The sequence below is a fragment of the Typopeltis vanoorti genome, chromosome 22 (genome assembly GCF_054136105.1).
Source record: "Typopeltis vanoorti isolate ZY-2024b chromosome 22, IOZ_Tvanoo_1.0, whole genome shotgun sequence".
In the NCBI taxonomy this organism is placed as follows: domain Eukaryota; kingdom Metazoa; phylum Arthropoda; class Arachnida; order Uropygi; family Thelyphonidae; genus Typopeltis; species Typopeltis vanoorti.
In genome coordinates this window covers 93,162,146-93,188,570 of record NC_143570.1, presented here as the reverse complement: position 1 = coordinate 93,188,570, position 26,425 = coordinate 93,162,146, and the positions used below count along the sequence as shown (strand labels likewise).

The following is a 26,425-nucleotide window of genomic DNA, read 5'->3' as shown; positions in this document are numbered from 1 at the left end:
CTATTCTGTGTTTGGTTGTTTCGAGTTCATCTATTGTTTCTGTTAGTTTTGATCCAAGATATATGAAATTGTCTACTTGTTCTATTTGTTCTTCATTTAGGGTGGCTGAGATGGTAGTTTTGTTCCTCGCTATTTTCATCACTTTTGTCTATTTATTTTCAAATATGTTTTACAAGTCTCGTTTAACTTATTTATCAATCCTTTGTAGTTCATTTGGGGTTCTTGCAATAAGAACGAGTTCATCTGCATATTTGACATTATTTATATTTAAACCATCGACATTGATTCCAGGCTCATTGTCTATTGCTTTCTTTACAACTTCTTCTAGATATATGTTGAATAGGTATCCTTGCATTACTCCTTTTTGAATCTCTATGGGTTCTGTTGTATGTCCTTTTTAATTATTGCATTTGTCTTAGAATAATATTTTATCAGAAACTGTATTATATATTTATCTATTGCTTTTTCTAGTAGAACTTTAAGAAGGATTTCTTTACTGATGCTATCGAAAGCTTGTTTAAAGTCCACAAAAGAACAATATAGTTCTTTATGGTCTTCCCAGCTGAGCTCTGCTAGTTGGTGCAATGTGAAAATCTGGTCTATTGTTGAATAGTTTCCTAGGAAACCAGCTTGTTCTATGCTATCAGTTCTTCATAGGTGTTTATTAATCTATTTTGTATAATTCTTACGAATATTTTTAGGTGAGGGAGAGTAAATTGATTAGTCGGTAATTTCTGAGGTCTCTTTTGTCTCCTTTCTTGTATATTGGGATGATCTTTCCAGTTCTCCAGTCATTTGGAATCTCATCATCATCATCATCATCATCATCAAATTCCTGCCATGTACCCTCAAGGGGTGTACAGGATATGACAGTACTACATGAAAAAATTACATCATTACTAACTTCCTATCTACAATTTTCCTCCAAATCAGTCTGTTACTTGTCAAGACTCCAACATTATCAGATCTTATATTTCTATCGTCTAAGGCACTTTGTACCGTATCAATCCACCTATATCTTGGTCTTCCTCTGGGTCGTTTTCCTGCCAACCTGGCAGAGAACACTTGTTTTGCTAATCTTTCCTCTCCCATTCTATTTAAGTGACCATACCATCTGAGATTAGCTCTGTTAACGCATTCCTGGATGCTGACAATGTCAAGTTCTTTCCTAATATCCTCATTTTTAATATGATATTGCCATTGATGCCATCTGTTCACGCCTCTAATCTTTCTCAGGACTCTCATATCTGCGGTCTCTAGTCTTTGGTCAAGTGTTTTACTTCTGACCCAGTTCTCAGATCCATAAGTTAAAATTGGTTTGAACACAGTCTTGTATACAGCTAATTTAGTGTTCCGACTAATTTCTTTCTTATTCCATATGAATTTATTCAATTGACTTCCCACGATACCAGCTTTGCTGATTCTGTTGTCTATTTCTATATTTAGTTTACCATCTTCAGTAAAAATTGTGCCTAAGTAGCTGAAATGTTTTACTTGTTCCACAGGTTCTCCATTCACAACACAGTTGACATTTTCAATGATTCTGCCTATTTTCATTGTCTTTGTCTTTTTATTGCTGACCTTCATACCATATCTATTACAACAGCTATTCAATTTAGTCAGAGAATCTTGCAGACTTGTAGCGGATTTATTTAGAAGTATAACATCATCCGCATAAAGCAAAGAGCTGACATTAACATCTCCAATTTTGATATCAGGTTTAATACCACATTCCTTCATAATGTGATCCATATAGATAATGAATAACAGAGGGGATAATGTACATCCTTGTCTCACACCAGATTTAACATTAAACCATCTTCCTGTACTTCCTTCAATTCTAACTGCTGACTCACAACTCAAATAAAGACTAAGTATTGCTTGATATAATGCCCCATTGACACCATATAACTGCAGCGTATTGAATAGCTTCTCTCTTGGCACCTTGTCATATGCCTTTTCCAAATCGACAAAACTTAAATACAGATCTTTGTTATATTCCCATGCTTTCTCGACTATTTGTCGCAAAGTGAAGATCTGATCCTGACAGCCTCTATTTGGCCTGAATCCAGCTTGTTCTTCACCAAGCTTTTCTTCCACAATTCTTCTCAACCGTTTCTCAAGTATGCTTGCATAGATCTTGCCAGGAACACTCAGTAGGGAAATACCTCTGTAATTCTCACATTCAGTTTTATTTCCCTTTTTATATATGGGTACTATGAGAGCTCTACTCCAATCATCGGGAATTTGTCCCTCTGTCCAGGCTTTCTGAACTATGCAGTGCAGCCACTGTAAGACTCTTATACCACCATATTTCAGCATTTCTGGTCGAATATCATCTACTCCTGCTGCCTTTCCACATTTCAAGTGTTTGATGGCTTTTTCTACTTCAAGTATGGATATGTATTCCTGACTACATGCCTGGTCAGTGTTTTTTATCACTGTGCTGTCATCACTGCTTGTTTCATTTAGCAGTTTTTCAAAGTAATTACTCCATACTTCAAGGATATCTTTTTCTCCTGTTTTCATTTCACCTTTATCATCTCTAATTCCTTTTACAGCACTCTTTCCTCCATTCCTAAGCTTCTTCAAGAACCTCCAGAATATTTTGCCACCTTCTTGATATTTATTTTCTATATTCTTGCCAAAGTCCTCCCATGACTTTTGTTTAGCTAGTTTTACACACTGTTTAGCTTTCTTACATTTGTCTCTGTATTCTGTAAGAGTAAAAGCTGACTTATTTGCCAGGAACTTTTGATATGCTTTCTTCTTTTCCTTCACTGCCTCTTTAACTTCCTGTGTCCACCAGGGAGTTCTGATTTTTTTATCTTTGCACACAACCTCACCACATGCCTCTCTGGCAGAATCAATCAATGTTTCCTTCAGAGTTTGCCACTGAATCTCCAAGGTTTGATTCCTGTTCTCAAACTCTCTCTCCTGTTTCTAATATTTTATTGAATAGGGTTGTTAAATATTCTATTGATGTGCTGTCTCCATATGATGTCTCCACAGTTCAGTATGGATAGTATGAATGCCTGGTGCTTTATTGTTTTTCATCTGTTTTATTTCATATTTAACTTCTTCAAAAATTTTTGGGCAGTCATTATTTTCTTCTATTGTTGGCATTGTAGTTTTGTTTCCTTGGTGAAAGTCTTAAAATAATTTGACCAGATTTTTCTTATATCTTCAGTATTCCCAGTTTCGGTCATCTTTTATTCAATATTTTATTGAATATGGTTATTAAATATTCTATTGATGTGCTGTCTCCATATGACCACAGTTTAGTAGGGATAGTATCAATGCCTGATGCTTTATTGTTTTTCACCTGTTTTATTGAGTATTTAACTTTTGTTTTGTTTCCTTGGTAAAAGATAGTCTTAAAATGGTTTGACCAGATTTTTCTTATATCTCCAGTATTCCCAGTTTCAGTGCTTTTGTTGAGAATTCCTTTGTAATTTCTCTTATAGTGTCATGGAAGACTTTTAGGTTGTTTTACTGGTGTGCTTCTTGGCATTTCTTAGCTTTTTCTTCTAACCATTTTTCTTTGGCTTTTTTTTTTTTTTTTTTGGACAGGTGATCAACTTTATTTTTTAGTGCTCTGTATTTTTCTCTATTCTCTTCATTGTTTTATTGGTTTACAAGTATCTTGGTCTCTCTTTTTCTCTTCTATTGTAGCTAGGATTACTTGGGTTATCCACTGTTTATTTATTTCGGGTTTGGTACCTAGAGTGTCTTTTGCAATTGATAACACTGTTTCTTTTCCTTCTTCCCAGTATTTTCTGCTGTTCTGGAAGATGGATGATTTTAATTTCAAGCACATTTCTAAAAATCGACTTCTGCTTGAGCTATCTTTTAGTTTTGATAGGTTGATGTTTTCTTTTCTGATATTGTTTTTCCTGTTGAATTTTATCTTCACTTTGGCAGTTAATATTTCATGGTCAGTGTCGAAATCAAAGCTTCTTAATGTTTGAACATTATTTACTGATCTTTTTCATTGTTTATGATGATATAGTCTATGCAGTTCTTTATATTACCATCTGGGGATGTCCATGTATATTTATTATTAGGGCGTTGATAGAACAACATGTTTGCAATCATTAGATTGTTTGCTTTACAGAAGTGGAGTAATTGTTCTCCTCTCTCATTAAGCTCTTTGTATCCAAAATTCCCCATCACATCTTTTTTGTCTGCTGCGAACTGTCCTATTTTAGAGTTACAATCTCCCATCACTATTATGAGTTCTGTTTTTGGAATTACATTACTATATCTTATGTTATTGCATAAACATTGCTATATCTTTATGTTTATATATTTATTTTTCTTCAATCACAATCTCTGATCTGGTGGAACACTAGGGTTCCAAGAACCCCAGTTGTGAAACCCTGGTCTACAGTAATTACACTTAGGACAAACATTAATGAGCATGGCTCAATGTTTCTAAGTATAAAGTTAGTTATGCATTATGGACAAAGGATATTACAGGCAGTTTCATATCATATTAAGAATTTTCTGCCAGTAGTCAATGAAGATCTCTTAGAAACAATATAATCCATTACAACTTTTGGAGCGATAGAATAATAGAAATGAGAATTAAAATAGACAGAGGCTATATGACAGTAATTGGAACTTACGCACCTGAAGAAGGAAAAGAGGACTTTTCAGAAACTAACTCAGAAAACGTCTACACCCAACTGCAGAACATATTAAATAAGCCCAATCCTAAGGATCACATTTTGGTAATAGGAGATCTCAACGCAAGAATTGGCAATAAACCATATAAACCAAACATAGGACCTATCAGAGAACTTAACTGTATACAGAAATGGAAATAGATTAACAGATTTTACTATAAGCAATAACCTTAAAATAACGAACACCTTCTTCAAACATAGACATCCACAGATACACCTGGGAAGCAAGAGACACAAAAAGCATTATTGATTACATAATCAGCAATATCGAAATGTCAGAAATGATAATAGATACAAGAATATACAGAGGATCTGAAATAGAATCAGATCATTACCTTTTAATTGGAAAAATAAAATGGGAACCAAGATGGAAAACAACAAAAAAGGACAAGGAAAATAGAAATTTTGAATCCTTCAAAGTTAGACTTTTGGATGACAATAGTATTAAAGACTTGTACCAAAAAAGAATAAAGAACTGGATGACAAGTATAAAACAAAATCAGAACACAAAAGAATGGTCAAACCTAAAAACCATAATGACATAAGCTGCAAAGGAAAGTTCAGGAACAAAGAAAAAGTGGAAAAGAAAAAGAGACCTTAGGGACTGGGATGATGAAATGCATTATTGAAGAAAAGAAAAAAGCACATAAAAATGGCTCAACCTAAAAACAATAGCATCAAAAATCGAATACAGCAGAAAAAAAGCAATAGCAAAAGCAGCATGCAGGAGAATAAACAGGTGGAACAATTTTGTAACAAAATTAGAGAGAGATTGTATGCTCAAAAGACCTAACACATATAAAATCCTCAAAGATCTAAGCAATGAAACTAGAGAAAAAGCAGATATTAGTACCATTAAAATAGAAACATGGCAAAATTACTACCAAGATCTATGGTACGATGAAAACATTCAAAACAGAAAACTACCTTCTGTAAACATCTTGGATAACTTGGAAAAACATCACTCTAGAAGAATTAACAGAAGCATTAACCCAAAGCAAAACAGGAAAGGCTACAGGAGAAGACAAAATAAACTTGGAACTTATCAAATATGCAGGACTTGAATTCTCACTAAGGTTACTTTACTTTTATAATATGATCTGGAAAGAAGGAAAATGCCCATAAGATTGGACCAAAGCAATAGTTATCTTAGTACCTGTTATAAAATATATGCAAAAATGTTAGCATAAACTTAAACGTATAGTAGACCCAAAATTAATAGAAGAACAAAATGGATTCAGGAAAGGAAGGTCTTGCATAGACTCTGCATTTACATTAAAAGTATTAATTGAAAAACACAGAGAAATGAATATAGAAACACACATAGCTTTTATAGATTACACCAAAGCATTTGATAAAATTATCAGAGAAAAACTATGGGAAATCCTAGTACAATATGAAATACCAAACCAACTCTTTAGAGCTTTATATAATATACATCAAGATAAAATATCTGTGAAGTACAATAATTCAACATCAAGCTGGAAACTAATAAATAGAGGAGTACGTCAGGGTTACCCTCTCTCACCGGTTTTTTTTAACATATGCATACATAAAATCATAAAAGAATGGAAGATAACTAATGAAGGAGGATTCAAGATAAACCATAACACCAGATTAGCTACTCTTCATTTTGCTGATGATCAAATAATCCTTGGAAACAATGAAGATGAACTACAAAAATCATTACGCAGTCTAAATAATCTGATAAAAACATATGGTATGGAAATATCAACAGACAAAACAAAAGTCATGGCCTTCAAAGGTGCTAATCCAATAAGAAGCAAAATAGTAATAAACAACAAAATAATAGAGCAAGTAAATACATTGAAATATTTAGGTTGCAAATGTCATATGAAAATGAAGCTGATATAGAACCAAAGATAACAAACTTTTTAAAAGTAACAGGCATTATAAATAAAATTTTTAAACCCAATTATGTACAAAAACACACGAATAAGAATCTACAATACAGTAGCTAAAGCAACCTTACTTTATGGCAGTGAGATATGGACAATAAAAAAAAGTAGATGAAAGAAGAATTGAATCATCCAAAATGAAATTTCTGCGCAAAACTGAAGGAGTCACAATAATGGACAAAATGAAAAGCAGTGATATCAGAAAAAAATTTCTGATATCACTGCTTGAATAACTAAATGAAACAGTTATTTTCTATAGAGAAAAATGGAAAGAACACATACTGAGAATGAATAGAAGCAGAATACCTAAACAAATTCTAAATTATCACCCAAAAGATACTCGATGCAGAGGAAGACCCTTAAAAAGATGGAATTGAGTCCGGAACAGGCCACTTAGCCTATAAGCCTGGAAAGGAAGAAGAAGAATGAAGATAGAAAGTTGAAGGTTAAAGGAGAGCAAGTTAAAGGTTTGGGGACCACATCGCTAAGTGCTTAATTCATCACATCAGATAACTGTACTTTTCAAGAGAATACTAACTTATAACATTCGTGCACTTTACAAGGCTTGATAAGAGGATGTGGACTACTATGTGCATATACAATCACCTGGATTCAGAGATGAGAACACATTTGAAAGATTAGAGAAGTGGCTATGATAACTGGCCTATAAAACTCCTCACATCAGGACAGATTGAAGAAATGCAGTTTTCAAAGTCTGAGGAATAGACAGATGAGAGAAGATATTATAGGAAACATATAAGTTAGTGGGTATTACAATATAAGAATAAGCAAGATATTGATGCAAATGGCTAGTGCAAGCAGAATTCAGAGTCACCAATGAAAACTGGCTATGGACATTGCTAAGAAGCATTTGAAGCCCAGATTCCTTTCAAAGCTAGTGATAGTGAGTGTGTGGAATTGGCTACTGTTAGATGTTGTGAAGCATCTCTGGAGAATGCATTTAAAGAGAGGTATGACAAGTATTTAAATATGAGTGACTAAAATGGTCCTCCCTTGATAGTCCTTGGACTTCCTGGAGGAGCATACATAGTAATAATAATTTAAGAGAAAAAATTACCTAACACAACCATCCTAAATCAACAGGAAGTAAATAAAAATTAAAAGTATGGGATAATAATTATCAAATATTTTATCATTTCTTATTAAGTCTGAAAGCTTCACATTAACTTAAACATTATTTTTTAATATTTTAAATTAGACTGTGAATAACTGATCAAAATAATAAACGTGTGTATACACACACACACACAATATTTTTTTTTTATGTGAATGATATACCTAAAAAAAATAAGGATGCAAACATATTGTATGTTTAATATCATAGGTGGATAATCTTGAAAAACCAAAAAACATCAATTCTACCTCAGGCTTCCAATAAACAGGGCAGTGGTCTCACAAAATGCAATGAAATTCATCTACCATCTGAAGATATTCATAAGCATCCATACCCATAGCAAAATTCAAATCAGAGACTGTTGGTTGGAGAGCAGGTAAGTTATTCACTCAACCAACAAGGCCACTATTTAAATACAGATGAATGAATGTCAAACATTCAAATATGGTAAATACTTGGCAAAAATTAGAAGTCGGTTTTGACATACCTTTGATTTTTTGAAGAATGGATGTTTCAGTAATTCTGTGGCAGTAGGCCTATAAACAAATATAAAAAGTCCTAACTTCATCAGATATTTTTTATGCATAACAGCTTTTAAGAAGTGATTAAGATTATAAAAGAATATACAAGAAACCAAGAATTATAAGTAAACCAGTTTCTCCTTTATTTTACATAGAATATAGTTTTAACAAAATCTTTTCAAAATGGATCATTTTTGTCAAAAAAGTAACCATTTCACATCCTAATCCTTAACAAGTATGTTTTTAAAATGTGCTTAATGAAATAAACATACGTGATACTATAAAAACAAGCAGAGCTTAGCAGGTACATTTATAATGAAATATTTGTCACTCCACTACATCATATTACACAGGTGGAAAATTAGTCAAATCCTCAGACATTAGTCCAGTAAAAGTGACTTCAAAAAATAGATGCTCAATAAAATAATTTATTATAGTTTTCATGATAATCTAATGAAACAAATGCTTTCTGGTATCTGGACTGAATTCATAAGGTTATAACTCTTTATTAACAGTCTTATATGACTATGAAGAAGCAAATACTTGAACAACAGAAAACGTGTTATGCTGTTTCTGCAATATCAACCATGAAAAAATATATTTTAAATTGCTTCTCAATGATTTCATTATAAAATTATAATATCACAATTTAAATTCAAACCACATATCAAATTAGCAATCACCTGTTCATTAGCAAGGACAAACTCTATCCTCGATCACATCCAGGAATCTATTTAAGTGCAAGGCACATACACTGCTGGAATTAACTTACTATGTCACAAGTATTTTGCATACCCATCCCTTTCAATTTGTATAACAACCTCTTATGTGGAAACCAGTCAAATGCCCTGGCAAAATCTAAAAGTACTGTGGTATATTCATTCTTCTAAACTAACCCTACAGTCACTATTATAAAATGCAAGCAAACTGCTAAAGCAAGACTTACCTTTAACAAAGTGATTATCCTATAAAGAGGATACCAATATGCTACCTACCCACCCACCTCTGGATGCAGATCTTAATTAGTCTCTACAACACTTTAATGACCAAGAGATACTGATCGGACTAACTAGTACAATGGAATTATCTTGGTTTCCTTCCACTCATTAGGAGCATAATCACCTTTCTTCCAGTACTAGATCTGCATTTCATTTTGATGCTGATTTTGTTTCAGAACTCTCATTCATTCATATAATTACCATGAGATTTATCAGGCATATGATCATTCCTTTCATCCAGTACTAGATCTGCATTTCATTTTGATGCTTTGTTTCAGAACTCTCATTCATTCATATAATTACCATGAGATTTACTCTCCTAACTCTAGGAACAGTCAGATATAAAGTTCCTTTCAAACATCTTTATACATTACCTCTACTATGCAGCTTTTCATGCCAAAGGACAGCTTCAAACTGCCTTCTCGTTCTATCATAATTGCCTACTTTATAGTTCTAAATATTCTTTTTTTTTTTTTTTTTTAAATTCAAAGTTCTCACATAATATGCCACTTCCCAAATTTAAATTGCATGATCACTTCTAAATGGAGACAAAATAGCTACCTCATTTTTACATACAAATTCTTAGATGTTGTTACCAGAAGTAATCTTGCAAATGAGTCCCATCACATTCTGGTTAAAGTAGTTACTCCTGTAACTTCAAATATTATTTTTCTCTTGTCTTGAATGCTCTCTCTCTCTCTCTCTCTCTCCATTCTGCAACTCTATAGTATAGTATAGTTGAAGTAATGAAAGTCCTACTTGTATCTATAAATTGCATCTGTCTATGCAGTTAATAATCCTCTTCAGCATATTTCATCCCACATACTATATAGGTTATCCCCCTTAACCTCTACCTCATAACAAACAATCAAATCCACTGCCTGCATTATTACTATGATCTGGAATAGCTACCTTAGCTGGTTTTAATTCCTCTGCAATTTAGTAATACTTCTCTTCCCTTCCTAATTTTCTGTTTTTCATAAATGTTTATTATGGTGAGAATTGATTGTATCTATATGTGATGCCATCTTCACTAAAAACTGTGTCTAAATAGCTAAAATGTGTTGTTGTACAGGATCTGTAATTGGAATGAAGCTGATGTTTCCTATTTTCTGTCTAAATATTTTAAGCCTTCACACAGTCTCTTTACAACCTAAGTGTAAATATGATATCTGGACAGGTGATATTAATGATGTCATCTATACAAATCACAAATAAAGATAGTAAATAACCCTGCTTTACACTGAATTCAACATTGCAACCTATACATCTACCAGACAGCTTTAATGTTTAGAACACTTTCTCTTTATAGTTTGCTTTTTCAAGGTTGACAAAGCTTAAAATTGTTCTTATATTCTCGTTAGTTCTAGATCATCTGTGGCAAGGCTAGCCTTGGTAATCCCTATTTGACTTATTATTATTATTTGACACCTCCAAGGAGTCCAGAGACTCATCGAGAGAGAGGGCACCTGCTCTACAACTCTCAGTCTCCAAAACTCAATCCACCAACCACAGCTCACTGCAACTACCACCATCATCACCAACGCCATCTACTGCCCACCACAACCACTAGTATTTTCACAGACAATCACATCTATGCCCAAGGGGGGATTCAAACCCGCAGCCTTTTAGCTGGAGAGCGGAAACGCTAACCACTTGGCCAACCAGGCTGGCAACTTTATTTATATACACTTTTATTTATTTTTTTATTATATACACCTTTATTATTATTATTATTCTGGTTTCTTCTCAGTCTTTTATGATTGATTTCATACACCCTTCATGAAAATTCCTCCATTTAATGCTTACACTCAGTTCATTATCTTGGATTTGCCCTAGTGATGAAGTTTTCAGGAAAACTTTTAAACAATCATATCAGTATTTCAAGTAAGACATTGTCTAATTCAACGGCCTTTTCCCATTTCAGGTTTCCAAAATATGAAAAGGCTTTTTCTACATTGATCAATAAGTAATTATCACAAACAACTAGAATATCCATCTCTATCAGTCTATCACCTTTGATTCCTTTTGTGATACTCTTTCCTATATTTATTTAGTGGCTTCCGACAATTGATATCTTCATGATATTTATTTTTTTATATTCTTTCCAAAATCTTAATTATGCTTGTTAGTTTTTGTTTTCATACACGCAGTGTCTGCACTTGTGATGTGCTCGTTATGAAAATGTTATATTAGAAGTAACATGTAAAGAAGTAAAAATATTGAAGTACTTACTAAACTGATTATTTGTGTTACTTATAAGAAAGTTTGTTGTATTTTGTGTTTGTGAAAGACTTTCTCTTAGCGCTGATGGATACAGCGAGTCAGCCATTTTATTGCAGTGCGTAGTTTCTGACTTTTGTGAAGTGCACATGCTCCCGGAGAGAACTTGATGTGTGATTGACAGCTGACAAGGAAAGCGTTGCGTATCCAAGTTACAGTTGTAAACAAGAGAGCGTTCGGAAGTTTTTTAGAACACTGGCCGAGGAATATTCAAGTTGGAAGGAACTTGATTTTTTGTGTGCGGCAGTCAAAAGAATTTTCATAATGTATTCCGAAAAGGGAATAGTGAAAATAATCGGTTTCAAGCAGGAATAAGTAAAGAATAAAAAGGAAATCTTGAAACTAAGTTTTTATAAATTGGCCGGTAAATATTCAAGTTAGAAGAAACTTGATATTTTTTTGTGTGTGGCAGTCGGAAGATATTTTATAGTGTATTCCGAAAAGGGAATAGTGAAAATATTAGGTTTCAAGGAGAAATAAGTAATGAATAAAAGGAAATCTTGAAACTGTAAGTTTTTAAGGTGGAATAAGTTAAGACTGTCAATTTAGTATTGTGAATGAAAGGAGAACTTGTTGCTTACATTCTAAAGTGAATGTTTTTCTTAGAGAAAATATTGATAAGGAAGTTTTATAAGTATTAAGAATGCCTGAAAGTGAAAGTTTAGAAAATATATTGAATTAAGAAGATTTTTAGGTATTAAGGGTGCCTGATCTGATGAGTATTACTACTAAAAGGAAAACAGGATAGTCAAGAAGACTTTATGTATGTTATATTGATTGATGAAAAGGATCCTGAAAATGAAGTACAGAGCCATATAACTTCTGGAAAAGAGCCTTAACAGAAAGAGAAAAAGACTATGAACATTTTTTTTGTGATTGTGAAAGAAAAAGTGTTTAGTCTTAAGAGTAAGTTTATATTTTTAAATAAGGCCTTGGATCCATATAATCTATAGTTATAGTTATGTATTATTACTAGAAATGTATATATATTGTTTTAGTTTTATTAAATGTGTTTATTTTGTACTTGGTATTGAGTCAATGATTAGTTGGATTCTGAAAGAGTGAGTTAAAGTCATTGCACCAATTGGAGTGAACTCTTTGTGCAAATATAATAACATATAGGGACACTCGGAGTCAAAAATAAAAATAATTGTTAGTAAAAGAAATTTATATAATATTTCATCTCATAAGTATATAGTATAATTATTAACAAAGGCACAGCCGGTAGACTAAAAAGTTAATATACTATAGAGGGAACAAAAATAAAGAAGTATATAAAAATACATGACAAATAACAATGGCGCAGCCTATAGGATAATTGATTATGATAAATAACAACCTCCCTTTCCTGCATTTTCTTCTACATTTCTTAAAAGTATATGCTGACTAACTACCTATGAACTTCTTAAACTTCAAATATCCATGATGGAATTATTTTTCTACTTTTTGCACAGAATTTCCTTGCTCTACTTTTGTACTCGATAATGTCTGAGTAAGTAAGAGTTTTTCAACTGTTTTTTGTTTCGAATTGCTTAATTTTTTTTTTTTACTCAGTAATATCTGAGTAAGAGTTTTTTGACTGATTCTTAAAAACTGATACACATTTTTAATTTTACTGTAGTAGAAAGCTTTGGTCAATTCCTATTTGAAATCCCATGTACATTCTCATATCTTAGATGTGCAGCAACAATAAAGCTTCTGTTCTGCATATTCCCTCTTAACATACTATTCCCATTTGTTGTTGAAACCGTGTTTTACAAACACTGTTTTATATCACAACGCTGTAATGACTAATTTCAAGTGAGGAGAAATCTTGCAGATATCTGCCATTATTACCTACCTTACCCTTTATTCCAAATATTACCAAAACACTTCTCTATGTCTGGGTTTTGTATACTACTGTTTAGGGACAGAACAAGAAGTAGGTTTTCCATTTCTTTATATCAGCTGCATTCCTAATGGTTCAAAAAATGTTCATTTTTTTCTGATGAAAACTTTCTGTGAAGAAAACCATGGGAACAAATATGTCTTGTTCAATTTCTCATTTTGAAATTTGCCCACATCATTATTTGGAATGGGCTCCCATTCATGAAGTCTTTGTTTTCTGTTCAAATTCTATAGATACTGCGCCTTTCCCTGATCACTGGTGAGTGACCAAATAAGCCACCTTATTATTCAGAAGACTTTTTAAAAGAATCTTACCTGTTTTATTCTTCTTAGTTTCAGTAATACCATTCATGGTGACATGACACTTCTCTAATTCTGTTAGTTGTAATTCTTTTCTACTGATGCTTCGTATGCTGACAATTCTAGGGCACCCATTCATAGAAAGTGTCCCAAATACATTCAAAATCTCAAAACAGATAACTTATAGGGACTTGTGGGTCCTACAAGCAGCTTGCTGTGGTGAGTAAGTCTGCTACAGTGAGAGTCAACTGTAACTGAATTCTGTAATGAATGACAATAATTCTGTCATCTGTTTCATAACAGGAATGCAAATTGGTAGACATAACTAAATTAATGTGGATAACTAATGTAAACTTAAACATCTATTGATAAAAAAGCATTAACAGTACTAAAAAATAATAAATAAACATTAACAGGATTAAGTTACTTAAAGTGCAAGGTAGCCCAGGTAATTCTCAGTTGAAAATTTTTGGTCCCCTAAAGTTCCAATATACATGAAGTAAATAGCTTATGCCAACTTAATGAAGCCAAAATATCTTTAGTCCTTGTAGATCTTCTTCTTCTTCTCTTCTGTCTAAGATGGGTTGAGTCTTCTCTTGAGCAGGATCTTCCAGTCTTCTCTATTCCTTGCTGTTCTAAAAAGTTCCTTATATGTTCTGCATCCCGAGATATTCTTTATTCATTTCAGCGAGGTAATTTTGGGTCTTCTTTTTTCAGTTGGAAAAGTATTGATTAGGATGTTAGGAAGTCTGTCTGTGTCCATGTGTACAGTGTGTCCAATCCATCTCAGTTGTTGTTTTCTAATTTTTTTCTATTATTGTCTTTTCATATAATAGTTCTTGTCTGACTGTGATGTTTGTTTTCATTTCTATCCAACTTGTTCTATTTATTTTTCTTAAGAATTTCATTTCAAATGCCAGCAGTTTTTTCTCCTCTCTTTTTTTTAACTGTCCACACTTCTGCTCCATAGATGACTGTTGGTATAATTATTGCTTCATATAATTTGATTTTGGCTTGCTTAGATATCTTGTTTGTTTTCCAGATTTTCTGTAATTTTCCCATGGTGGTCCATCCTATCGCTATTCTGTGTTTGATTGTTTTCAGTTCATCTATTGTTTCTGTTAGTTTTGATCCAAGGTATATGAAGTTGTCTACTTATTCTATTTGTTCTCCGTTTAGGGTGGCTGAGATGGTAGTTCTGTTCCTCCCTATTTTCATCACTTTTGTCTTTTGTATATTTATTGTCATGTCATATGTTTTACAAGTTTCGTTTAGCTTGTTGATCAACTTTTGTGGTTCATTGGGGGTTCTTGCAAGAAGGACGAGATCATCTGCATATTTGATATTATTTATGTTTAAACCGTTGACATTAATTCCAGGCTCATTGTTTATTGCCTTCTTTACAACTTCTTCTAGATATATGTTGAATAGGCATGGGGATAATGGGCATCCTTGCATTACTCCTTTTTGGATCTCTATGGGTTTTGTTGCGAGTGTGTCCTTTTTAATTATTGCATTTGTCTTAGAGTAATATTTTATCAGAAACTGTATTATATATTTGTCTATTGCTTTTTCTAGTAGAACTTTAAGAAGGATTTCTTTACTGATGCTATCAAAAACTTGTTTAAAGTCCACAAAAGAACAATATATAGTTCTTTATGGCCTTCCCAGCTGAGCTCTGCTAGTTGGTGCAATGTGAAAATTTGGTCTATTGTTGAATAGTTTCCTCGGAAACCAGCTTGTTCTATGCCTATCATTTCTTTGTAGGTGTTTTTTTAATCTATTTTGTATAATTCTTATGAATATTTTATAGATGTGAGGGAGTAAATTGATTGGTCTGTAATTTCTGCAGTCTCTTTTGTCTCCGTTCTTGTATATTGGGATGATCTTTCCAGTTCTCCAGTCATCTGGGATCTCTCCTGTTTGTAGTATTTTATTGAATAGGGTTGTTAAATATTCTATTGATATGCTGCCTCCATATGACCACAGTCCAGTAGGAATAGTATCAATGCCTGGTGCTTTATTGTTTTTCATCTGTTTTATTGCGTATCTAACTTCTTCTCGTAAAATTTTTGGGTGATCATTATATTCTTCTATTGTTGGCATTGTAGTTTTGTTTCCTTGGTGGAAGATAGTCTTAAAATGGTTTGACCAGATTTTTCTTATATATTCAATATTCCCGGTTTCGGTCATCTTATTGTTTATCATTGTTACTGCTTTTGCTGAGAATTCCTTTGTAATTTCTCTTACAGTATCATGGAAGACTTTTAGGTTGTTTTGTTGGTATGCTTCTTGGCATTTCTTAGCTTTTTCTTCTAACCATTTTTCTTTGGCTTTTTTGCATAGGTTATCAACTTTATTTTTTAGTGCTCTGTATTTTTCTCTATTCTCTTCATTGTTTTGTTGGTTTACAAGTATCTTGGCCTCTCTTTTCTCTTCTATGGTAGCTATGATTTCTTGGGTTATCCACTGTTTGTTTATTTTGGGTTTGGGACCTAGAGTGTCTTTTGCAATTGATAACACTATTTCTTTTCCTTCTTCCCAGTATTTTCCGCTGTTCTGGAAGATGGAGGGTTTTAATTTCAAGCACATCTGTTCGACTTCTGCTTGAGCTATCTTTTAGTTTTGATGGGTTGATGTTTCTTCTTTTCTGATATTATTTTTCCTGTTGAATTTTATCTTCACTTTGGCAGTTAATATTTCATGGCCAGTGTCAAAATCAAAACTTCTTAATGTTCGTACATTATTTACTGATCTTTTCCATTGTTTGTTTATGATGATATAGTCTATGCAGTTCTTTATATTACCATCTGGGGATGTCCATGTATATTTATTATTAGGGCATTGATAGAACAATATGTTTGTAATCATTAGATCGTTTGCTTTACAGAAGTGGAGTAATTGTTCTCCTCTGTCGTTAAGCTCTCCGTATCCAAATTTCCCCATCACATCTTTTTTGTCCTTGTAGATACTGATATCAATTCTATTAAGGATGTTCTAACATTCAGTTTTGATTATAAAATTGTTCACTAAATTTCCTCAGAATCTTCTAAAGGATTTTTATCAATTATAGGCTCAAATGAAAATATGAATTTCCTGCACTACTAATCTAGATAAATTGGTAATTAATATTTCTGGTTGACTGCTTAAGAAGAAATTTTAGTATTATCAAGGTTATGACTTTGTTGTTTCTCTGGGAAAGAAACCACAGATACTTTTTCATTCTATAGACAGACTTACATGTTATTCCTCATGATGCAACTATGGGATTCACTCTGAAGCCACTAAATTAGTGCTTTTCAAAGAAAAAGATCAAAGGCAAGCTTCCTCCATTAAACTTTCCAGACACCTGCTTCATTGCTTGCAGTTGTGGCTTGTATTCTGGCAAATATAGAAAATTTGCCTCTGCTCATGGCAAGAATGATAAAACATACATCATGTTTTGTGAATTTGAACATTCTGGTTCAAAAAAATTGACTTTTTTTCTGATGAAAACATTCAGTGAAGAAAAACAAGGGCACCAATAATTCTTATTCAATTTCTCATTTTGAAATTTGCCCACACTATTTCCTCCAGCAAACAGTTTCTTTGAAAAAATACTACATTTTACACAAGAGTAGATTCCCTATGAATGGTTTTATATAATGCGAAGCATTATGGTTAAACTGTCCTAATATGAACAAGTCCAATGCCTGTACTTATCTCACGTAAGAGAAAATGGAAAAATCAGCACTCTCTCAAACCCGCCCACAAGGAATTAATTGACTATTGTTACTTTATGATGGCTTTAATGGGCATTTAATTTGTTTATATTGTGTCAGCATTCTGCCCATGTACTATGTTCTGGCTATTTTGTGTGGCAAAATATTTTTTACCTGCAAAAAGTAGGTACAGCCATGGGCTCACTGTTATCTCTCCCAATTGCTAATTTTTATATGAAAACTTTTGAGCAACATGCTCTAGATTCCTTTACTTTAAAATCCAAAGTCTGATAATGTTTTCATTATCTTTCATATTTTAAGGATGCTTGTGACATAAAGATCGTATAGCACGTACACACAAGAAAGATATTTAATTAGTCAAATATTTCAAGGTGGAATACTAACAATAGATCATTTATAAATAGAACAAGTCGCGTGATGTTATATCACTAAGTATTAAAGAGAAATATTTTTAAGCAGAAACATGATTGAATTAAAGATATTAATTAATAATTTCAATAATTTTAAATAACAAAATTAATATGAATTATTGAGTTATCCTGATTAGACTTTCCCAGATTTTTGATACAGATATACAGTTATTCTGATTCAGATTAGGACGATGGAGTAAGGCCTCTGTGCTTTCTTTGAATAAATGTTCAAATTTATAGCGGGATCAATGTAAGAGGCGAGTTTTTGACCAAAGGATGTTGTGTTAGTTTCTTTGCATGCTGAGCCAATCCAGATTTTTCGGGTCTATTGTGATGAAATGGAGGATTGATGTTCTCGGATTCTTTTTTATAGAGATTGTCCAGTTTTTCCAAAATAGGAGATATCACAGTTCCAGGGAATTTGATAAACTCCAGGAAGAGACAGTCGAGCATTTGTCTTCAGAAGAAGGAAAATGGGAAGATAATTTGTTATTAGGTGAATAAGTAGCTGTTAACTCATATTTCTTCAGAATTGAAATAGGTTCTGAAATCGTGGAGATGTATGGAATTGGAACTCGACGTACTGAATCTTTGTTGTTTAGTGGTGGATTATAAGAATCGAGAAGATGTTGTGTACTCTTTTTGGAAAAGCGATCGAGTTTCATGTGCTGTTGGATAGTAGAAAGTTCTTTCTGTAGAAAATTAGAAGTAGAACGATTAGTTTTGGCTCTTCTGATTAGACATTTTATGATTCCTGTTTTTTGACAAGGATAATGGGCAGATTCTTCAAGAATATAATGACCTGTGAACGCTGGTTTCCTGTAAACTGTAGTTGTAAGAGTATTTGAAGGTGGCCGGATGAGGAGAACGTCTAAAAATGATTACTGGTTGTTTTTTCCATTTCCATAGTAAACTTTATAAGATGATGTAAGGAATTGATACTGTTTAAAAAAGAAGGTAAGGAGTCTTGATTGTGAGGCCATACAGTAAAGATGCCATCTATATATCTTACCCAAAAGGATGATTGAGGGAATATAGATGAGAAGAGGACTTTTTCTAGATGTGCTAAATAAAAGTTGGCTAAAGCAGGAGAGAGAGGACTTCCCATGGCTGTTCCTTCTACTTGGCTGTAAAATTTGTTTTGATATAAGAAATATCCAGAGTGTATTAAGAAATTGAATAGTTTTATAATGTCTTTTGGAAAGATGTCAGCCCAGTAATTTTAAAGTCTTCTTGAGAGATACATTTTCATATAAAGATTCTATATCAAAGCTCACCATAAGATTTGTAGGTTGCAATGAGATATTTTTCAATTTTTCTAAGAAATCCGAAGAGTTTTTAAGAAAGGAACTAGAGCTGCCTATGTGAGATTTCAATAATTTAGCTAGATATTTGGCTATACGGTATTTAGGAGAATCAATAAAATCTACTATTGGATGAAGAGGAAAGTCAATCTTATGTATTTTAGGAAGACCATAAAATGTAGGAGGTCTTGCAAAATGAGTTTTAAGTTTAGTCGTTCTCATCTGGTCACCTTCAAATACTCTTACAACTACATATAAAGAGTATAACTACATATAAACTGTATAAAGAGCCAAAACTAATTGTTTTGGCTCTTTATACAGTTTATTTTTACATGGTTCTTTATACAGTTTTCATTATCTGATCCCATGGCTGCTAGACGTTAGATACTTTTTTCAGCCACTTAAACAAACAACACACAAGCAAAATTGAAAGTCAGAACACGCTTCCTTTTCCGGATACAATTGTAACACAACTTCCTTCTGACAGTCTTTCATTCACTGTTTACCATACGCCTACACATGCTGGCCAATATAGTTAATTCTCTTTTTCACATGGACTTTTTTTTTTTTTTTTTAACACAATTTCGAAATAACACAGTTTATAAAACAAAAGCAATTCTATTTCTACACAGTATATTTTGGTTTAACACGGTTCAAATTGCACTTATTTTTAAAATTTCTGTTTGAACTTAAACTTGAATTATGGGGGAACCCGCCTCGATGTCTTAAATATTAGAGATTACTCTACACTACAGAATGTAGAAAATTGTGGTGAGAAAAAAAAAAAAAAAATCAATTTTTGTAATTACGATTCCCTGAAGTTAAGCCGAAAGATGATCCTTGTCATTGGTTCCTGGAAGCAGAAGGGTGCTATGCTGATTCCTTGAAGTTGGTCTGTTATGGGAGGCCCACCTATATAAAGCTGCTTGGAAGGAGTTAAGGCTGTTTGCTAAACAATCATTTCTTGTTTACAATTCGAAATGTTTACACGCCTTGTGTTTTGTTCATGCAATAGAGTTACACAGGTATGTATTAAATTTTGAAGTTTTGTATGCATAATATCAAATTGGATATTATGGAAATAATGGAAGGGACTAGAAGGAAAGAGGCCACAAGGCAGACCAAGAATTTCATATATAAATAATATAATGATGCTAATTGGCACTAAGAGTTATGAAGAGATAAAAAGGAAGTCACAAGACAGGATGTTGTGATGTGCTGCTATATTTACCAATTTTCGGATTGATGCACCAAAGAAGAAGAAGAATATCAAATTATTAAAATGAATTATTGATTATTTTCAGATATTTTCTTAACATTACCCCATTAATCATGAGATCAGATAATTCAGTTAACACAAGCAAAAGAAGAATAGAAAAGCTATTTCTTTAGAAACTAAGACACAAATTTTAGATCGTTAGCAGCTGGAGAAGGTTCAACATCCTTAGGGAAATATTTTGGATTGAACAAAGTTACCATGAGAACGATTAAGAAAAATGAAAAGGTCATTAGAAAGCCTGTTCTTTATGGAACAAAATTAAGTGCCAAGTCATCATCATATATGAGAGATATTATAAAAGTGAAGATGGAAAAGTCACTAGTGATGTGGATGGAAGATTGCTCGCAAAAAGGAATACCTTTAGACAGAAATGTCATCAAACAGAGAGCATTACGGTTGTACAAACATATTCAGGAAAAGAAGCCAACAACATGAAACAATAATTATGATTTTTTGGCAAGCACAGGTTGGCTTACAAAATTTCTCAAAAGATTCGTGCTTCATTATGCAAAAATAAAAGGAGAAGCTGCATCTGCAGATGAGCCAGCAGCTAGGAAATTTTTTTCAAAATTATCCAAAATTATTGAAAATGGTGGCTACACTTCTAATCACACTTGGAACGCAGATGAGACCAGCCTTTTTTTAAAAAAAAAAAAAATGCCAAGTAGAACTTCTAAAGCAAAATCATAAAAAAGCATTGGTGGCTTTAAAGCAGCTAAGGATCGTGCGACTTATTTTGCATCAATGCTTCAGGAGATTGTATATTAAAACCATTACCCATTAATCGATCCCTAAGACCATGGGCTAGTGACAACTATTCCTACCTATTTTCATAGTTTTGGTCTTTTTATTGCTGATTTTCATGCAAATTTGTTACAAATGTTATTCAATTTAGTTAGAGAATCCTACAGACTTGAACTGGATGTGTATATGAGTAAAACAACATCTATATAAAGCAAAGAACTAAGTTTGATATCTCGAATTCTAATATCCAGTTCAATGCCACTTTCTTTCATAATGCAATCCATATAGATGAATAGGAGTGGAGATAATGTACATCCTTGTCTTATACCTGATTTTACATCAAACAATCTTCCTGTATTTCCTTCAACTGCTGACTGAAAACTTAAATACAGACTATGTATTGCTCTGTAGTTCCATTACCCCATATAAGTGAAGTATTTTGAAAAGCTTTTCTCTGAGCATCTTGTCAAATGCCTTTTGTAGATCTACAGAAGTTAAATACAGATCCTTGTCATATTCCCATGATCTCTCAACAATTTGTCTTAAATTGAAAATGTGATCTTGACAATCTCTATTTGGCCTGAACCCAGCTTGTTCTTCTCCAAGTTTCCCTTCCACAATCTTTCTCAACCTTTTTTCAAAAATGCTTGCATAAATTTTACCTGGAATGCTTAGTAGCTGCGATTCTCACATTTGGTTTCATTTCCTTTTTTTATAGATTGGTACTACGAGTGCTTTGCTGCAATCATCAGGAATTTGACCTTCTGACCAGGCCCTTTGAATTATGCAGTGTAGACAATGCAAAACTTTAAGACCTCCATACTTAAATATTCCTAGCTGATATCACCTACTTCAGCTGCCTTTCCACATTTCAATTTTTTGATGGCTCTTTCTACCTCAAATATTGGTGTGTATACCTCCTTGCATTCCTCTTGAAAATGTTCTAGTATGGTTCTGTCGCTGTATGGTTTTATTTAACAGTCTTTCAAAGTAAATACGACGGTAATCTAGGATATCCTTATCTTCAGTTTTCACGTCACCTTTATCATCTTTGATTCCTTTTACAGTACTATTTCCTCCATTTTTAAGCATGTTCAATAGACTCCAGAATACTTCGCCACCTTCTTGGTATTTATCTTCTACATTCGTACAAAAATCTTCCAATGACTATTATAATTACGGCTATTTTGCCTGCTTCAGTTTAGGAGTGCCCCCTGTTTAAATGTCATTGGCTATTTACTCATGGATTCTTAGGGCATTATAGATGTAAATTTACCAAAAAGTATATGTAGCATAAGGAAGAGAAATTTACACATGCCTTTTTCTGGGTGTTGTGGCTTTTCTTCTTTCTGCGATGTCCAAAAACTACTGAGTGTGTGGAGGGGGGGGGCAATTTGGGAGAATTAAATTAGAAAAACCCGGGTTTTTTTCAGTAATATATATATAAACATATACATTATATTATTATGTTATATAGGGTGGGGAAAAGGTGAAAGGGTTGATTTTTTATATAGGGAGGGGGAAGAGGAAAAGGGAGTTGACAGGATGCAGTCCGTTTCGACTATTGGTCATCATCTGAACACAAATTACTTTTGTTTGGCTATTCTTACATATAGCTTAGCACTCTTACACTTTTCTCTGTATTCTTTTAAGGCATCTGCTGACTTATTTGCAAGGGACTTTTGGTTTGCTTTTTTCTTTTCTTTTCCTGGATTAATTCTTTAACTTCCTTTGTTCACTATAGTGTTCTTATTTTTCTATTCTTACAGACAACTTCATGACACCTTCCTGGCTGAATCAATCAATGTTTTCTTCAGACTCTGCCACTGAGACTCCAAGTGCCTTGTTGTTGAACTGTTTCACTCTTTCTTCAATAATATTTGTACAGTTCAGCCTACAGTTTACCTGTAAAAGTTGCTCAACTTTATTTCTTTTTTAAGCTTTTTTTTTTTTTACATACTGTTCTTTTTAATGTGATATTCATTTTTATCCTACTTAAAACTAAGTGACTTTCAATTTCAAATCGTCTGTCTACTCTTATATCCTGAACCACCATGAAGACATCACTATCAACAATAACATGGTCAGTAAGGTTTTTCTTATTCCTTGTGTCTTCTCTCTGAGTGAACTCATGTATCTTTATGTTGGAACGTGGTGTTAGTAATGACAGTCATATCTTGAGCAGAAATACAGCAAATACAATTATTATTAGCCTTACCCTTTTCTCCAAATTGTCCCAGAACATTTCTGTATGCTTCATGGGATTCACTTCCTACTCTGCTGTTTAAATCCTCAACAAGTACCACTTTTTCAATTTTCTTTATGTAAATACTGTAATCCCCCCCCCCCCACCACCACCACCACCACACACACAGAGAATCTTTCTATCCTGCCTTCAAAGGTAGTTACTTGTACATGTTCTCTATTTATTCAGAATGAAGTCCAAGTTTGCTATGTTCCTGCTTATTTTCACAAATTTGTTTACAACAGTTATTCTATTAGATAATGAAGTGTGAAGACTTAATACATTCATGAATATAATAACATCATCTGCATAAAGTAAAGGATGAATTATATATCTCCAATTTTGATATCAGGTTAAATCACTTTCTTTCAAAATGTGATATATATACAGTAAAACCCCGTTTTTACGTTCCCATAATTTAAGTTTTCCTGCCATTTACGTCATTTTCCGTTGGTCCCATCTTAAGGCTTATTCTTACGATGTTTTCCCACCATTAGCAACTTGATGTGGACGTTATTTTTCTTGATTTGCAGTTTTTTTCTTGGGTGGCAACACTGATTTTCAAATCTATTTCTGCAGAAATCTGTGCATTTCTGTTCCCAGATGGGATTGCTTTTGGCTGTAGTTTCATTTCTGCCATCATGGTGACTTGCACGTTTGCAGCAGTGATGTAGTGATGAGCGATACCGTGATTTTTCAATCACAGTATGATATGGTGAAGTTTTCATATCAGCAATTTGAAACTGTCGGTGACTCGTGGCACCCGTAACGTGTTGTGATGCAATTTCACATTCACAGTGCTGTATTGAAATCATGAACAAGGATCATACACAAATTGTGAAATCACATTCCCAGTTCTACCAAGTAACAGTTGTTACTCGTGAATATTAGATATCAGTGAATAAACCACAGTTCGTGAAATATTGCTTCACTAGCTTGCAGTGTTGGTGTTTGTAGTCGCAATTCAGGAGCACATGGTATATTGCAGAATTTCTGCTATGTAATTTAGCGTGTGATAGTTGCTTTCAAGTTGCAGTGGTGGATGATCCATGTGCTGACTTACAATTAAATACATTCTGTATAATGCTTCAAAAGTTTTTTTTTACAGGCACTTTATCATATTGAGTTTTCACCTTTTAAAACTTAAGTATAGATCCTTGGCCTACTGCCAGATTTCTTGACTGTTTGTCTTAAATAAAAAAATATGATGCTGACAATTTCTATTTGGTTTGAATCTAGCTGCAAATTTTTCGTAGCATTTTGAAGTAGGTCTGCATAAATATTACAGGAAACGTTCATTAAGGAAATATCTCTGCAATTTCACGCACAGATTTTAGCAGATGGGATGAGATGAAACCTCTACTCCAATCACCAAAAGCTCAACATTATGTAGCTTTTATAGAAGGTCAAGCACTGAAGCACTTCTGGTTGAATAACGTCTATTTCAGATGCTTTTCAATATTTAAGATTTCTGATAAATGCTTCTGCTTCCAATCCTGAACTGAATTCCTATATATTTTCTATCCTATATATATTTGCTTTCGAAACTTCTTTCCCAGGACTGCCTCTCTCACTTCTTCAATCCACCATGAAGTTCTGATTTTTCTATCATTGCAGAGCTTCACCACATGACTTTCAGGATAAGTCAATGCCACTGGACCTCTAACATTTGATTCTTGTTTCCAAATTTATACTTGAATATACAAGCTGCTCTCTGAAAATCACTTGACTGATTCTTTTTTAAATTTTTTTTTTGGTGATGATCTCTTCACAGATGAAAGGTTGGCTGGTTGGTCAACCAGCCAACCTACATTAGATTAGTAACATGGATGAGGAGAGTCAAGAAAGAAATTTCTCCAAGTTCCACTTGAAGGCCTGTGTATAATATTTCCTTGGGAAACAAATAAGATGCAAGACTGTTCCATGTGCAGCAGATGGAATGAAAGAGAAATTTGTTCTGTAAGTCTGGAGTTTGTCTCAATCCTACTACCTCAATGAGATGAAATTGAATGGGTGATGTATGCCAGTAGTATAAACTACCAGAAGGACCATCATAGGTATAAAGGTCATATCAACATGCCTGGCTAAAGCAGGGAGTATTAATAAGTAGGGTTGGCAACCTGCTTGGATGACATAAAAATTAAATGCTCACAGAAACAATACAAGATGCAGCTGGATTGTCGAGATGGATTTGATCAGGAAAGAACAACAGAAAAGGAACTGGGAACAAAACACATTAAAGATTAAAAGTTGAAACATTCATTCCTTAAATCACAAACAAAAATTAATCGAAGAACTAGATGAGCAAAATATAAAAATAGCTTATATATCAGAAACAAAAAGAAAGGTAAACGAAAGTATATATTAAATAACTATTACATTTTTTTTTTCCAGTGGAGTAGAGAAACAAGAAAGATGTAAAGCAGGTGTAGGAATAATAATAGATGAGGATTTTTAAAATAAAATAAAAAAAATAATGGGAATATATATCTGAAAGAATACTGGGAATAAAAATAAAATTGCAAAATAAGAACTATATATATAATCTGATAATAAATATATATAATCCTTGCCTATAGCCATGAAAAAGGAAAACTGAAAACAGAAATTGAAGAATTTTATGAAACACCACAGAAAGTCTTAAAAAAAATATATTGACTGAGTTAATAATACTAGGGAGAGTTAAATGCAAGAATTGGAAGCAGTGCAATACCAGGCACATTGTCAAAGATTCAATAAAACAACTCAAGTGAAATAAGATTGCTTCAGTTTTGCACAGATAACAAATTTAGAATAAACAATACTTTCTTTAATCATGAAATAACACAAAATAACATGGAGAAATAACAGAGAACAAAATGTCCACTACAGATTATATAATAACAAATAGAATAGTAAAACCAGACAAAATAGTGGATATTAGAATTCTAACATCTGGAGAAATTACAAGTGATCATGGACTATTCATGGGAAAATTTAGATTCCAA

General features: G+C 33.1%; 1 protein-coding gene across 3 annotated transcripts in view; it reads right to left on the bottom strand.

Annotated features, from left to right (window-relative positions):
* fray (oxidative stress responsive kinase frayed) overlaps positions 1 to 26,425 on the bottom strand; it is a 570,703-nt gene that overhangs the window by 237,175 nt on the left and 307,103 nt on the right. For all 3 annotated transcript variants that reach the window (XM_090411795.1, XM_090411792.1, XM_090411793.1), the window contains exon 10: positions 8,233 to 8,281. In XM_090411795.1, coding sequence (XP_090267921.1) covers positions 8,233 to 8,281 — 49 coding nt within the window. The remainder of the gene's footprint in view (positions 1 to 8,232; positions 8,282 to 26,425) is intronic.